This window comes from Acipenser ruthenus, chromosome 54 (assembly GCF_902713425.1).
Source record: "Acipenser ruthenus chromosome 54, fAciRut3.2 maternal haplotype, whole genome shotgun sequence".
Lineage (NCBI taxonomy): Eukaryota > Metazoa > Chordata > Actinopteri > Acipenseriformes > Acipenseridae > Acipenser > Acipenser ruthenus.
The window spans coordinates 962,021-976,942 of record NC_081242.1 but is presented as its reverse complement, the minus strand read 5'-3'; the positions used below and the strand labels follow the sequence as shown (position 1 = coordinate 976,942).

Sequence of the window (14,922 nt, the reverse complement as noted above, 5' to 3'; positions counted from 1 at the left end):
TTATTTATTAGCAGACGCCCTTATCCAGGGCGACTTACAATTGTTACAAGATATCACATTATTTTTACATACAATGACCCATTTATACAGTTGGGTTTTTACTGGAGCAATCTAGGTAAAGTACCTTGCTCAAGGGTACAGCAGCAGTGACCCTCACCTGGGATTGAACCCACGACCCTCCGGTCAAGAGTCCAGAGCCCTGACCACTACTCCACACTGCTGCCCCAATTCCTTGAGACGTCACACAGTCAGATGTTTTGTGATCCTGTTAATAAAGCTAATAAGAGGTGAGAGAATGGATTTTAAAGATGGTCAGCGCTCCTTTAAAGGGAGGGGCCGGTGATCATATTAATAAAGCTAATAAGAGGGGAGAGAATGGATTTTAAAGATGGTCAGCGCTCCTTTAAAGGGAGGGGCCGGTGATCATGTTAATAAAGCTAATAAGAGGTGAGAGAATGGATTTTAAAGATGGTCAGCGCTCCTTTAAAGGGAGGGGCCGGTGATCATGTTAATAAAGCTAATAAGAGGTGAGAGAATGGATTTTAAAGATGGTCAGCGCTCCTTTAAAGGGAGGGGCCGGTGATCATGTTAATAAAGCTAATAAGAGGTGAGAGAATGGATTTTAAAGATGGTCAGCGCTCCTTTAAATGGTGGTTACACTTAATGGCCACAAGATGGCAGTATTGTCTAAGAAATAACGGTGTGTGAGTCAAATTCAGAGTTCAGCTGTTTTCACTGGACAGCATAGTTTATTATTATTATTATTATTTATTTATGTATCGTTTAAAAATCTTTATATTACCGTATTTATTATAAAAATACATATTACTGTAGTGGGCCTCACAGCTCTTTTTTTTCATATTAATAAAGCAAAATAAAATCTTAGAACGTGGCCCTTTGTCTAGATAGAAGACAACTTTTAACCTCGTTTTAATTTTTTTTTTTTTTAAAAACTTTTGTATACGGAAAACAACTTACATTTTCTGCTTTGTATCGTTGCTTTCTCTATTAAAAACTACAAATCCCACAATCCCCGAGGCGGAAATCGTAGTACGAAATAGTGGAAGCCCCGGGGGAAGATTTGTCGTGGGACACCACAGGAAAAAAAGGTTCCGCTACAGGCGTCTGAGTGAGACGGACACGAAAATCGGTGTGGTAATAATATCTAAATTATATTAATATCAGTAGAAATGCTTTTAAAATGCTTCTGTTTCTTCAGTAATATCTGCGCTAAATCAAAAACGATGGCGGTTGACCAGCCCTCATTCTTGTAAACAGAACCGTGTGTTTAAATTTTAATTTTTTCGGTAACCGCGGGGTAAACATTTATCTACTGCGGTCTTTGTAAACTAAAATGATTCTGTTTCATTATAAACGTCGTTGATTCTACATAATGAAAAAGCACCGCAAATTTACAGACATTAATAATACTGTATTACTATAAACATGCGCAATAAGACTTGATATTATTATTATTATTATTATTATTATTATTATTATAATTGCTACACACACGTACCTATAGTTAATTATTTATTATAAACGGATAGTTGCAATCGACCTTACAGCGCAAAACAAAACGTTACGTCACTAATTTTATAGTCAAACTATGACGTCACTCGCTCAACCCTGACGTCACTGGCGTGCGGTAAAATGGTGCCCCGCAGGTGTGCCAAGAGGGTCAAATGAATATGACGCGCGTTAATTGCAGATGTTAACTGCGATTAATTGACAGCCCTAATTATTATTATTGTTGTTATTATTATTAATGAGTCAGTTAGCAGACGCGAGTTACAGAGACTAGGGGGTGAACTATGTATGCATCATCAACAACTGCTGCTGCTGCAGGGTCATGTTGCCAGATTGCACAAACTCCAGTTTTTTTTCTAAACTAATATACTGAATTTATTTTTAGTTCAACACACACACACATATTATATATATATATATATATATATATATATATATATAACAAAATAATCTTCCAGAATATTTATTTGCTGACTGACACAGAACTCCAACGTGGCTCTTAAAACTACACTCAATTTCCTGTGCAACAACATCAGGGCCCCCCCCCCCTCACCTGTGTCCCTCTCTCAAATTCTACGCAGCACAGACTGTGTGTGCCTAGGGTCCCATCTGAGTACACGCTGCACATTATGAATTTATCCTTTTTTTGGGGGGGGGGGGGCTCAAATTAAAAATTGTATTTGTTTATTTTTAAAAACGTCTGATCTGGTAACACTGGCTACAATAGGAGCTCGTTTGTTTGACGTCTCATCCGAAGGACGGAGCACAAGGAGGTGAAGTGACTCGCTCAGGGTCACACACACACACACACACACACACACACACACACACACACACACACACACACACACACACACAGGGAGTCAGTGGCTGTTGCAGAGTCACTTCCAATAGGACCTCAGTTTTGTTTTACGTCTCATCCGAAGGACGGAGCGCGCGACCAATAAAATCTATATATATATATATTATTTTTTTATCTTGTTGAGATAATAAACAGTAAAACATATGGCCCAAACCAACACCTTAATTCATAGCCTTATTTAATAATGTTGACGAGTGATGTGTGTTCCTCAATCCGAACGTACGAGAACGACACAAAAATATCGATTTTCTTAAACAAGAATTATTATATGAATTCTCGTTGTTTTTAATTGTCTGCTGCATTTCTAGTAGCAACACACATAACACCAGGCAATGCATTTATCTAATTTCTACAAGTCTTTGCACGGTGTCTTTCTCCTCTGTCTAGTCAGAATGCTTCACTTTATTGATGCCTGTCTGTCTGTCTGTCTGTCTGTCTGTCTGTCTGTCTGTGGCTGTGTGTGTGTGTGTCTGTCTGTCTGTCTGTCTGTGTCTTTGTGTGTGTGTGTCTGTCTGTCTGTCTGTGGCTTTGTGTGTGTGTGTCTGTCTGTCTGTCTTTCTGTCTGTCTGTGGCTTTGTGTGTGTGTGTCTGTCTGTCTGTCTGTCTGTGTCTTTGTGTGTGTGTGTCTGTCTGTCTGTCTGTGGCTTTGTGTGTGTGTGTCTGTCTGTCTGTCTGTCTGTGTCTTTGTGTGTATCTTTCTGTCTGTCTGTGGCTTTGTGTGTGTGTCTGACTGTCTGTCTGTCAGTGTCTTTGTGTGTGTGTCTGTCTGTCTGTCTGTGGCTTTGTGTGTGTCTGTCTGTCTGTCTGTCAGTGTCTTTGTGTGTGTGTGTGTCTGTCTGTCTGTGGCTTTGTGTGTGTGTCTGTCTGTCTGTCTGTCTGTCTGTCTGTCTGTGGCTTTGTGTGTGTGTCTGTCTGCCCGTCTGTCTGTGGCTTTGTGTCTGTCTGTCTGTCTGTCTGTCTGTGGCTTTGTGTGTGTGTCTGTCTGTCTGTCTGTCAGTGTCTTTGTGTGTGTCTGTCTGCCCGTCTGTCTGTGGCTTTGTGTGTGTGTCTGTCTGTCTGTCTGTCTGTCTGTCTGTGGCTTTGTGTGTGTGTGTGTCTGTCTGCCCGTCTGTCTGTGGCTTTGTGTCTGTCTGTCTGTCTGTCTTTCTGTCTGTCTGTGGCTTTGTGTGTGTGTGTGTGTGTGTGTGTGTCTGTCTTTCTTTCTGTCTGTCTGTGGCTTTGTGTGTGTGTCTGTGTGTGTCTGTCTGTCTGTCTGTCTGTCTGTCCGTGGCTTTGTGTGTGTCCACAGTCATAGTCGGTGTCTGTCTCTGTCGTCTTCGTCAGCAGTCCCTTGTGCTCTTTGAGGGCTGACTGACAGGCGTGCGCGAGACGAGAGTCATGTGACTTCGCTTTCTCCAAAGTAAATGCCAGTAAAAAATGCTTAGAAAGTAAAAATGGTGAGGATGATACTAGAAAATAATTTTAAATAAAAAAAAACGAAGACAAAGTCCTTCATGTGTTGCAGGAATCGCAGCTTTTGAGGTATGGATTTGATACGATGTCCAGTATTTGATACACAGCGGTTTTCTAGAATTTTTTTTTTTTCTTCTGTCAATTCCTATTAACAAAATTTTAACCACTTCGCTGCCAGACTGACCTCTGGCTATATCAAAGACAGAGACCGCCCACTTCAAAACGGTGTCTTTTCACCACTTTGTATTCTTGGATTCTGTCTAAATACGTTTGGTTTTCAGTGTAAAATAAACCTCGCACATTGGTTTAATCTCATTGCATATCAAGGATCTTATTGAGATGTCAAGTTTGCTTGACAACAAAAACCATTAAAACACATACATGCCAATTCCCCTTGAGGAGGCTTTCGTTTTGCTCACAAAAATCTCATTTCTAATTTTTAAATACTTGATCAGCATTATTTGTTATAATCACATAGCAGCAAAGACATCAGTAAAACTCAAAGGTGAAATAGGAGTGTTATAGGATGAAATAAGTGTAACGTGGGGCTGGGAATCAGACTCCCGCTGCACAGCAATGTGATCCAGTCCCTGGTTTCACTAGGAGTTTAATAATCAGACACACCTGAGCTTGTTAGCTAGACACACTGGGGGCTGATCAAGCTGGTAGTAAAACCTGGAATGGATCACACTGCTGTGGAATAGGAGTCTGATTCCCATCCCTGGTGTGGAAAACCCAATATATTAACTTATATATATAAATATATCTCTTCAAGGATCTTTTCTTTAATATATATATTTTTTTTTACCAATACAGAGGCGGTCAGTTACTGGATCAAAGATGCAGTCTGTGCCCATCAAAGAGGAGATGGATGATTGGGAAGTGGTCCATATTAAAGAGGAGCTTCCAGAACCGGACCCTGTCCTCATTAAAGAAGAGATCCTTGAATTTGAACCCGTCTGCATTGGTGAGGAGGAGACTGCAGAACTTGGCACCGTCAAAGAGGAGTTTCAAAACGAGGGTGACCCGGTTAAGCCAGAATCCCCCAATCGCGACGCTTTATCGAACGAGGGAGCGTCGTACGAAGACGTAGCGGGCCGGGATGATGAAGAAGAAGATGATGACGATGATGAAGAGGGTGCCCGTTCCGAACCGGCGAAACCTAACCACCGCTGCGCCGAATGTGGGAAGAGTTTTGCCCAGCCAGCTACTCTGAGGAGACACCAGCGCATTCACACAGGAGAGAAACCCTACAGCTGCTCCGAATGTGGGAAATGCTTCCGGCAGTCCTGCCACCTGAAATCCCACCAGCTCGTTCACACGGGAGAGAAGCCGTACCGCTGCTCCGAATGCGGGAAGAGCTTCGGCGGCCTGGGAAGCCTCAGGAAGCACCAGGGGACGCACGCCCGCAAAAAAGCCACCTACGACTGCGCGGAGTGCGCGCTGAGCTTCACCAAACTGCGCCCGTATAATGAGCACCTGCAGGTCCACACCGGGATGAGACTCTACAGCTGCCAGGACTGCGGGAAAGGCTTCACTGATCTACGGCACTGCCAGACCCACCGGCGCCTCCACACGGGCCAGAAACCGTACAGCTGCGGTGAATGTGGGAAGACTTTCAACGAAGCGGGTAATCTCAGGAAACACCAACGCGTTCACTCGGGACTGAAACCCTACTCCTGCTCGGAGTGCGGCCGGAGCTTCAGCGAATTGGGGAATCTGAAGACCCACCGGCGGGTCCACACGGGCGAGAAGCCGTACCAGTGCGGAGAATGCGACAAGAGTTTCAGCCGGCTGCACCACTTCAAGGCTCACCGGCGGATCCACACTGGGGAGAAGCCGTACCGGTGTGCCGAGTGCGGGGAGGATTTCAAGTACCGGGCCAGCCTCAAAATCCACCAGCAAGCCCACCTCGGGGAGAAGTCGTTCGTCTGTCAGTGCGGGAAAGGGTTCGGGCGTCTGCAGCACTTTCAGACCCATCAGAGAATTCACACAGGGGAGAAGCCGTTCGTCTGCGAGTGCGGGAGGCGCTTCAGTGAATCGGGGAGCCTTAAAATCCACCAGCGGGTTCACAGCGGCGTGAAGCCCTACGACTGCGAGGAATGCGGCGCGAGTTTTCGGTATCTGAAAAGCCTGAAAACTCACCGCCGCGTTCACACCGGAGAGAGGCCGCACGTCTGCGCCGACTGCGACAAGAGCTTCAGCGACGTGGGGTGTCTGCGGAAGCACAGGCGGATTCACACGGGGGTGAAACCGTACCGCTGCGTCCCCTGCGGGGAGACGTTCCGGTATCTGAAGGGCTTGAAAAGCCACCAGAAAAGCCACGCCAAAGAACCTCTTTGAAACGTCCCGGGGAGGGGTGGCGGCTGCGACACTCGAAGATCGCTCTTCTGAAAATGTCGTGCGAAATTTTTTTTACCGTAGAAGCGAATTTGCGTTCAGCTGTGTTTAGTAAGCTGAATCCTATTTAGGGCACTTGTTAGATTTCTCGTTATTAGTCCTTTAGCGTATTTTTTTAAAAGGTAGACAATTATCCTATTCGGAGATGCCAAGATATTTAGCGAGTACTCTGAGTGAAATTATCCGGCAACAGAACTCCCCGTCCCCAGCTGTGCTGCTGTCCTAGAAACAGGAGAATATTTCGGGGGACCGTTCTACTTGCGGGACGTCCCGCATGTTAAAATATTTCACGTATTTTGAATAAGGAGGCGATTTATCTCTTTAGAGAGACCCGGCTATTTCGTAAGTAAGGAGACACGGGCAATACAATCCTCACCCATATTCCTGCTAGAAATCTCCTGTTTATCCTTTACCCTTTTCCCATTAAAAAATAAAACCTACTACGAAAAATAATAATAATTAATACATTTCCCAGTGCTGCTGGGCAACGTCCCGCCTTCCTGACTTGCATCTATCACTGATTGGTTCTGAAGACTTTAAACCCGCCCCCAACTACTGAGTGACAGCACATTACTACGTTTCTATTGGAGACTCCGCTTGCGAGATTTAAAACGAGATTACAATCAGGATGGAGGCTTCTTAGCGGGATTTCAAGCTGTGTTACAGTTAAGACACGGAGGATTTAAAACAGAACTGGCAAAATGTACAAAAAACTCCTCCAGACAAAAACCCCAGAAGAATGTGCCGTGACCAGAGGGGTTTCACTGTGGAAGACAGCAAAGGAAAGAAAGGACAGCCTAAGTGTGCAAGTCCTGTCCAGTTACTTCTCTACCTAGGAGGCTGTGTGATCCAGTGGTTAAAGAAAAGGGCTTGTAACCAGGAGGTCCCCGGTTCAAATCCCACCTCAGCCACTGACTCATTGTGTGACCCTCAGCAAGTCACTTCACCTCCTTGTGCTCCGTCTTTCGGGTGAGACGTAGTTGTAAGTGACTCTGCAGCTGATGCATAGTTCACACACCCTAGTCTCTGTAAGTCGCCTTGGATAAAGGCGTCTGCTAAATAAACAAATAATAATAATACATATTTTGACAAAAAAAGAAACGCTGAAGCGTTTTGGAAAAGTAACCGGAAACACTAATTTTACAGAGTGTATAAAAAACGAAAGATCTCTTCATTTTGACTAAGCCAATAATTGGTGCAATTTAGAAACTGAGAGAGTGGTCTTGTTACATATTTGCAGAATGTTGCTTTCTCCTGTGCTTCTTAATTCTGTTTTACTCCTAAACATTAAAGTATAATGAAGCATTCAAATGGCTTCTCTTTGAAGGACGTGGTGTTAGTAAACAGGATATTGCACTGGGTTTAAATGACTGAATTGCTGTACCAGAGGCAGTCTTGCCCGTTTCATTAATTGTATCCCAAGCGACTCGCAGAGACTAGGAGGGTGAACTCTGCATCATCAACAACTGCTGCTGCTGCTGCTGCAGAGTCACTTCCAATAGGAGCTCGTTTGTTTGACGTCTCATCCGAAGGACGGAGCACAAGGAGGTGAAGTGACTTGCTCAGGGTCACACACACACACACACACACACACACGGAGTCAGTGGCTGAGCCGGGATTTGAACCTCCTGTTATCAAGACCCCTTTTCTTTAACTGCTGGACCACCAAGCCTCCTTTTTATCTCGTTTCACAATATATGTCTGTGATAGTGTACTGTATCACTGCAAAAAAACAATAGCACTAGATTTGAGTTAAACCCAACACTGAATTAATTTTAATTTTTAATTTATTTCTTATCCAGGGCGACTTACAAGATATCACATTATTTTTACATACAATTACCCATTTATACAGTTGGGTTTTTACTGGAGCAATTTAGGTAAAGTACCTTGCTCAAGGGTACAGCAGCAGTGTCCCCACCGGGAATTGAACCCATGACCCTCCGGTTAAGAGTCCAGAGCCCTAACCACTACTCCACACTGCTGCCTGTATGCATGAGCTACGAGGGTAAAGTAACAAAATTCTCTTCAGCCAAGAGAAAAAAGACAGGTAGGAGGGGATGATATAAAATGTTATTGCTGTCTTAAAAGTAGCACCAAAATGACTTTTTGTTTGGTTTAGTTTTTTTTTTTATTTTTTCCTGCAGTCTTTCTCAGTGCACAGTATTGCAATTACCGTCAAAAGAATAAAATCTGTGTTGTACTTCTGCTTGCCCTGCCATAGATATCTGTAACGCTAAGCTAGATCAACCCAAGGGTCTTTTTATAGAAGAGCTAGCGCCATCTAGTGGTGTAATGCATACATATGTCAACTTGAAACTATTATTATTATTTGTTTATTTAGCAGACGCCTTTATCCAAGGCGACTTACAGAGACTCGGGTGTGTGAACTATGCATCAGCTGCAGAGTCACTTACAACTACGTCTCACCCGAAAGACGGTGCACAAGGAGGTGAAGTGACTTGCTCAGGGTCACACAATGAGTCAGTGGCTGAGGTGGGATTTGAACCGGGGACCTCCTGGTTGCAAGCCCTTTTCTTTAACCACTGGACCACACTGCCTCCTATACTACACCTGTGGACAAAAGTTTTACCTAACACCAGAACAACTATCCTTCATTCAAATGCCGTTTTGCAAAGTGATTGTCCTTGTGATGTTTTCCTCAGAGTGGCTTTTTCCTCAAGACCTTCACCATACAATACTCGAGCTGTGGTTGAAATGGAAACTCCCACTTGAAGCCAGTTCACTTTGAATATCTTTGGCAGTCAATCTCGGATTGTTACTTCACTTTCCTCATAATTCTTTTGCTTGTTCTTGGTGAAAGAACCTTCTTTCTTCCAGACCGAGGGAGCGTTGTGACAGTACCAGGAGTCTTGTACTTCTTGATAATAGAAACAGTAGTTGAAATTGGGATACTCAAATGCTTGTAAATATTCTTGTATCCTTCTCCAGCTTTATGACAAAAAATAATTTTCTGCCTAAGGTCTTCAGATAGCTTTTAACTTGTCCCCATACTGATTTACTGGTAATGACAGCAATCCTCCTGTGCCTAACCCCATTATAATCTCTTAAGAATGTTCATCTACAATCCAGAATTTTCTAGACTGTTCTAGAATTAGGTTCTGCATTATCGTATTGAAATTTCTAGCACCTTGTACACAACGCTATCATAGCATCAAAGGGTATGAATAAAAAAAAAATGCTGAAATAAAAGCAAACCTTGTGCTGCAATTTTCCTAAAATTCTTTGTTTTTTGAGAAATGTCTAGAAATTATAAATTTCCATTGGGGTATGTAAACTTTTGTCTATGTGTGGGTGTGGGGATGGGGATAGATAGATCCTTTCTTTCCCATTGCCTTTCATTACACCCTCATATCCTTTCATTTCATTTTCTCTCCTTGCCCTCTTCTCACTGTTTCCTCTCCCTCTGACGCTGTTATGGCAGGTGTTCCTAATTTTTTGTCCAACCACAATGACAGCATTTCTTTTTTCTGTGATTTCTCAAGTTGCGAAATAATATCTGCTAATAATTAGTAAGCCATTTTACTAGATCTGGGAAACCCCCACTAACCCCCCCCCCCCCACCCCCCCTTTCATCAAACTGAAAGTAAAAAAAAACAACCTTTTAATTACTGGTTTTGTGCCTCAAGCCTGCCCTGGACTGGAGGAAGCCCCCTTTCTCTTAGGGGGGTGAGGGAGCAGTTCAGTCTGCATGCCTCAAGTCTGCCCTGGACTGGAGGGAGCCCCCTTTCTCTTAGGGGGGTGAGGGAGCAGTTCAGTCTGCATGCCTCAAGTCTGCCCTGGACTGGAGGGAGCCCCCTTTCTCTTAGGGGGGTGAGGGAGGGAGGGAGCAGTTCAGTCTCCGTGCCTCAAGCCTGCCCTGGACTGGAGGAAGCCCCCTTTCTCTTAGGGGGGTGAGGGAGCAGTTCAGTCTGCATGCCTCAAGTCTGCCCTGGACTGGAGGGAGCCCCCTTTCTCTTAGGGGGGTGAGGGAGCAGTTCAGTCTGCATGCCTCAAGTCTGCCCTGGACTGGAGGGAGCCCCCTTTCTCTTAGGGGGGGTGAGGGAGCAGTTCAGTCTCCATGCCTCAAGCCTGCCTTGGACTGGAGGGAGCCCCCTTTCTCTTAGGGGGGTGAGGGAGGGAGCAGTTCAGTCTCCGTGCCTCAAGCCTGCCCTGGACTGGAGGGAGCCCCCTTTCTCTTAGGGGGGTGAGGGAGGGAGGGAGGGTGCAGTTCAGTCTCCGTGCCTCAAGCCTGGCCTGCCCCCCCTCCCCTCAGAGAAAGCCTCCTTTTTCTGAGGGGAGGGGGTGAGGGAGAGAGGGAGCAGTTCAGTCTCCATGCCTTAATAGGAGACTGTATTTGTCATACAGAACTTTACCAACTTGGCTGAATATTTGTTTTGTCAGAGATGAATTTGCATAGCTGAAAACGGTCTGGTAAAGCATAGGGAAGCATTGTAAAGCACAGAGAGGTCTGGTAAAGCATAGGGAAGCATTGTAAAGCACAGAGAGGTCTGGTAAAGCATAAGGAAGCATTGTAAAGCACAGAGAGGTGTGGTAAAGCATAGGGAAGCACTGTAAAGCACAGAGAGGTCTGGTAAAGCATAGGGAAGCATTGTAAACACAGAGAGGTCTGGTAAAGCATAGGGAAGCATTGTAAACACAGAGAGGTCTGGTAAAGCATAGGGAAGCATTGTAAAGCACAGAGAGGTCTGGTAAAGCATAGGGAAGCATTGTAAAGCACAGAGAGGTCTGGTAAAGCATATTAAAACAAACAGGGTAAATGTATGGGTAAAGAATTGTAAAATTGCAAAAATATATATATTGTGCAAAAAATGCCATTATAATGTAACTTTTAAAAGGAGTTCCGCTTTCTCGAAACTGAACCCGTTTAGGTTTCGAACTGAGTAGAAAAATACTTGGAATAAATAATGATTTTTTTTTTTTCTCGCGGGAAAGGAGGGGTGTGTTGTGGAAGCCCACTAATAAAACCGAGCTGGACTTTGTAAGAGCAAATATTTAACGGGCAATTATTACTTTCGGATTGTTGCCTGAAACTCACAGAAGAAGACAGCAATGGAGTCGGACAGAGCTGTAGGATTGTTTCTCGTGTTGTGCTGTATTATCATAAACCCGGTTCTATGCGGTAAGACTTGCATTATTATTATTATTATTATTATTATTATTATTATTATTATTATTATTATTATTATTATTATTATTATTATTATGGCGTCGTTCACGTTAAACTTTAAATAACCACTACACTACATTATAAGTGTTGAATTTAAATCAAGGGAAGTAATGTTAAAACTTTACAATGCATTAGTAAGACCTCGCCTAGAATATTGTGTTCAGTTCTGGTCACCTCGTTACAAAAAGGATATTGCTGCTCTAGAAAGAGTGCAAAGAAGAGCAACCAGAATTATCCCGGGTTTAAAAGGCATGTCGTATGCAGACAGGCTAAAAGAATTGAATCTATTCAGTCTTGAACAAAGAAGACTACGCGGTGATCTGATTGAAACATTCAAAATCCTAAAAGGTATAGACAATGTCAACCCAGGGGACCTGAAAAAAGAAACAAGGACCAGGGGTCACAAATTAGATAAAGGGGCATTCAGAACAGAAAATAGGAGGCACTTTTTTTACACAGAGAATCGTGAGGGTCTGGAACCAACTCCCCAGTAATGTTGTTGAAGCTGACACCCTGGGATCCTTCAAGAAGCTGCTTGATGAGATTCTGGGATCAATAAGCTACTAACAACCAAACGAGCAAGATGGGCCGAATGGGGCCTCCTCTCGTTTGTAAACTTTATGTTCTTATGTTCTTAAGTATATAATCTGTTTCAATATTTGACGTTGTCGTTGTTGTTCAAATGCATTCATTATATGTACAAATACTGCATTCACATTTTTTTTTTAACGAAATTTGTCCATGATTGTAATATTATCAACTGTATTATAACGAGGAAATAAATAAATAAATAAATAAATAAATAAATAAATAGTTAATAAATAAATAAACTCTGGCAACGAGACACAGGTATGACGGGTTAGGTCACTAGAGAAACTGACCAATGAGGCGCCGCGGTATACCACTTCCGCGAGGAGTCATTCATTTCGGACAATGAATATTCTGACCATAAATTATATATATATATATATATATATATATATATATATATATATATATATATATATATATATATAATGACATTTCGAATCAATTTAAAGCAAAAAGGAAAACTAAAAAAATCTAATTTGCAACTTGAATGGATTAATGCAGTATACAGCTCTGGTCAAAAATGTTGCATCCTCACCCTCTCTATATAGAATGAACTCACTCAGCTTCATAGAGTCCAATGAAAGCTGCTGAATAATGTTCCCTTGTTAACATATTGAATTGCACCCCCTCTATATAGAATGAACTCACTCAGCTTCACAGAGTCCAATGAAAGCTGCTGAATAATGTTCCCTTGTTAACATATTGAATTCCACCCCCTCTATATAGAATGAACTCCCTCAGCTTCATAGAGTCCAATGAAAGCTGCTGAATAATGTTCCCTTGTTAACATATTGAATTCCACCCCCTCTATATAGAATGAACTCCCTCAGCTTCATAGAGTCCAATGAAAGCTGCTGAATAATGTTCCCTTGTTAACATATTGAATTGCACACCCTCTATATAGAATGAACTCCCTCAGCTTCATAGAGTCCAATGAAAGCTGCTGAATAATGTTCCCTTGTTAACATATTGAATTGCACCCCCTCTATATAGAATGAACTCCCTCAGCTTCATAGAGTCCAATGAAAGCTGCTGAATAATGTTCCCTTGTTAACATATTGAATTCCACACCCTCTATATAGAATTAACTCCCTCAGCTTCATAGAGTCCAATGAAAGCTGCTGAATAATGTTCCCTTGTTAACATATTGAATTCCACCCCCTCTATATAGAATGAACTCCCTCAGCTTCATAGAGTCCAATGAAAGCTGCTGAATAATGTTCCCTTGTTAACATATTGAATTGCACCCCCTCTATATAGAATGAACTCCCTCAGCTTCATAGAGTCCAATGAAAGCTGCTGAATAATGTTCCCTTGTTAACATATTGAATTGCACACCCTCTATATAGAATGAACTCCCTCAGCTTCATAGAGTGCAATGAAAGCTGAGTGAGTTCATTCTATATAGAGGGTGAGGATCTAAAACTTATGGCCAGAGCTTTTTTTAGAACCACAGACAAGACTAAAAAAAAACACTTGTATAATACTTTTGCTGGCTGGCTTCCATCTAGAGACACTGTGTAATGAATTGGTGAAAATCACTCATGGAGAGGTGAGGTATCCTGTCACCAGAGAGGTTGGCAGCGTTCTGAAGTACCTGTGCCCAAATAACACCCGCGCGTTCCCGGTGAGCTGGCGAGTGTGTATGAGGAACGGGCAGTGGTCTCCTCTGAGGAACAGCTTCTTAGAACGAGCGAGAACAGCGTCCTGTGTCCGTGAGTACACTTATTAGGGCTTCCAAGCTGGCTTGGAAAGCCTGTTGTTATGGTGAAAGATTTCTATGTGTAATTAAACCATGTTGTGCTCTGTCCAAAAATGACATTGCCTGCGACCTTTGACCTCTCCCAGGTCAAATGCAAAACTAGCTTACAATAACTCCTTATGCGGCACGTAGGGTTATGGTTACTATACTAAACATTTAGGAACCCATATATGCTCTATTCAAAAATGACTTTGATTGTCACCTTTTTGATCTTGCCTTAAATGTTAAATGTTAAAAGAAATAAATTATTATTATTTATTTCTTAGCAGACGCCGTTATCCAGGGCGACTTACACTTGTTACAAGATATCACATTATTTTTACATACAATTACCCATTTATACAGTTGGGTTTTTACTGAAGCAATCTCGGTAAAGTACCTTGCTCAAGGGTACAGCAGCAGTGTCCCCCCCACCTGGGATTGAACCCACGACCCTCCGGTCAAGAGTCCAGAGCCCTCACCACTACTCCACACTGCTGCCCCATGTTTAAATGGACTATATAAGTTATATAAATGAACTAATGCAGTATTTTCAACATTTTCAGGAGGTCCTGAGCTTATTATTATTATTATTATTATTATTATTATTATTATTATTATTATTAGTAGTAGTAGTAGTAGTAGTAGTAGTAGTTTATTTGGCAGATGCCTTTATCCAAGGCGGCTACAGGTGTTTACAGTTTTAAAAAAAAAGGGGTCTGGATACCAGGAGGTTCAAATCCCAGCTCAGCCACTGACTCTGTGTGTGTGTGTGTGACCCTGAGCAAGTCACTTCACCTCCTTGTGCTCCGTCCTTTCGGATGAGACGTCAAACAAACAGGCTCCTATTTCAGCAGCAGCAGCAGTTGTTGATGATGCAGAGTTCACCCTCCTAGTCTCTGCAAGTCGCTTTGGTCAGTGGCTGAGCCGGGATTTGAACCTCCTGGTATCAAGACCCCTTTTGCTTAGACCACCTAGCCTCATTTTACAGCAGGGTCCATCGGGTATATAAAAATATCCGATCTCCGTCACAGGGAGTCATTTTTCATCTGCCCTGTTTAAATGGTCTTAACTGTAGTGTGTGTGTGTGTGTGTGCGTGTGTGTGTGTGTGTGCGTGTGTGTGTGTGTGTGTGTGTGTGTGTGCGTGTGTGTGT

The 14,922-nt window shown here is 42.9% G+C and overlaps 2 protein-coding genes across 3 annotated transcripts in view; both read left to right on the top strand.

Moving 5' to 3' along the window:
* The first annotated feature begins 1,074 nt into the window (after nt 1-1,074).
* LOC117398291 (zinc finger protein 501-like) lies at nt 1,075-6,656 on the top strand. Its single transcript, XM_033997267.3, has 2 exons — nt 1,075-1,155; nt 4,661-6,656. Exon 2 carries the CDS (start codon nt 4,685-4,687, stop codon nt 6,185-6,187), a length of 1,503 nt encoding a protein of 500 aa, XP_033853158.3. The 5' UTR covers nt 1,075-1,155; nt 4,661-4,684; the 3' UTR covers nt 6,188-6,656.
* A 3,924-nt stretch (nt 6,657-10,580) lies between these two features.
* Nucleotides 10,581-14,922, top strand: part of LOC117398282 (complement factor B-like) — a 15,898-nt gene continuing 11,556 nt past the window's right edge. Inside the window, exons 1-2 of one of the 2 annotated variants that reach the window (XM_033997255.3) lie at nt 10,581-11,387; nt 13,538-13,741. In XM_033997255.3, coding sequence (XP_033853146.3) covers nt 11,318-11,387; nt 13,538-13,741 — 274 coding nt within the window. In that variant the 5' untranslated portion in view covers nt 10,581-11,317. The remainder of the gene's footprint in view (nt 11,388-13,537; nt 13,742-14,922) is intronic. The other variant, XM_033997254.3, reaches the window with a different exon arrangement.

Coding starts and splice junctions, on each gene's coding strand:
- LOC117398291 (XM_033997267.3), top strand. CDS start 4,685: ATGCAGTCTGTGCCCATCAAAGAGGAGATGGATGATTGGGAAGTGGTC.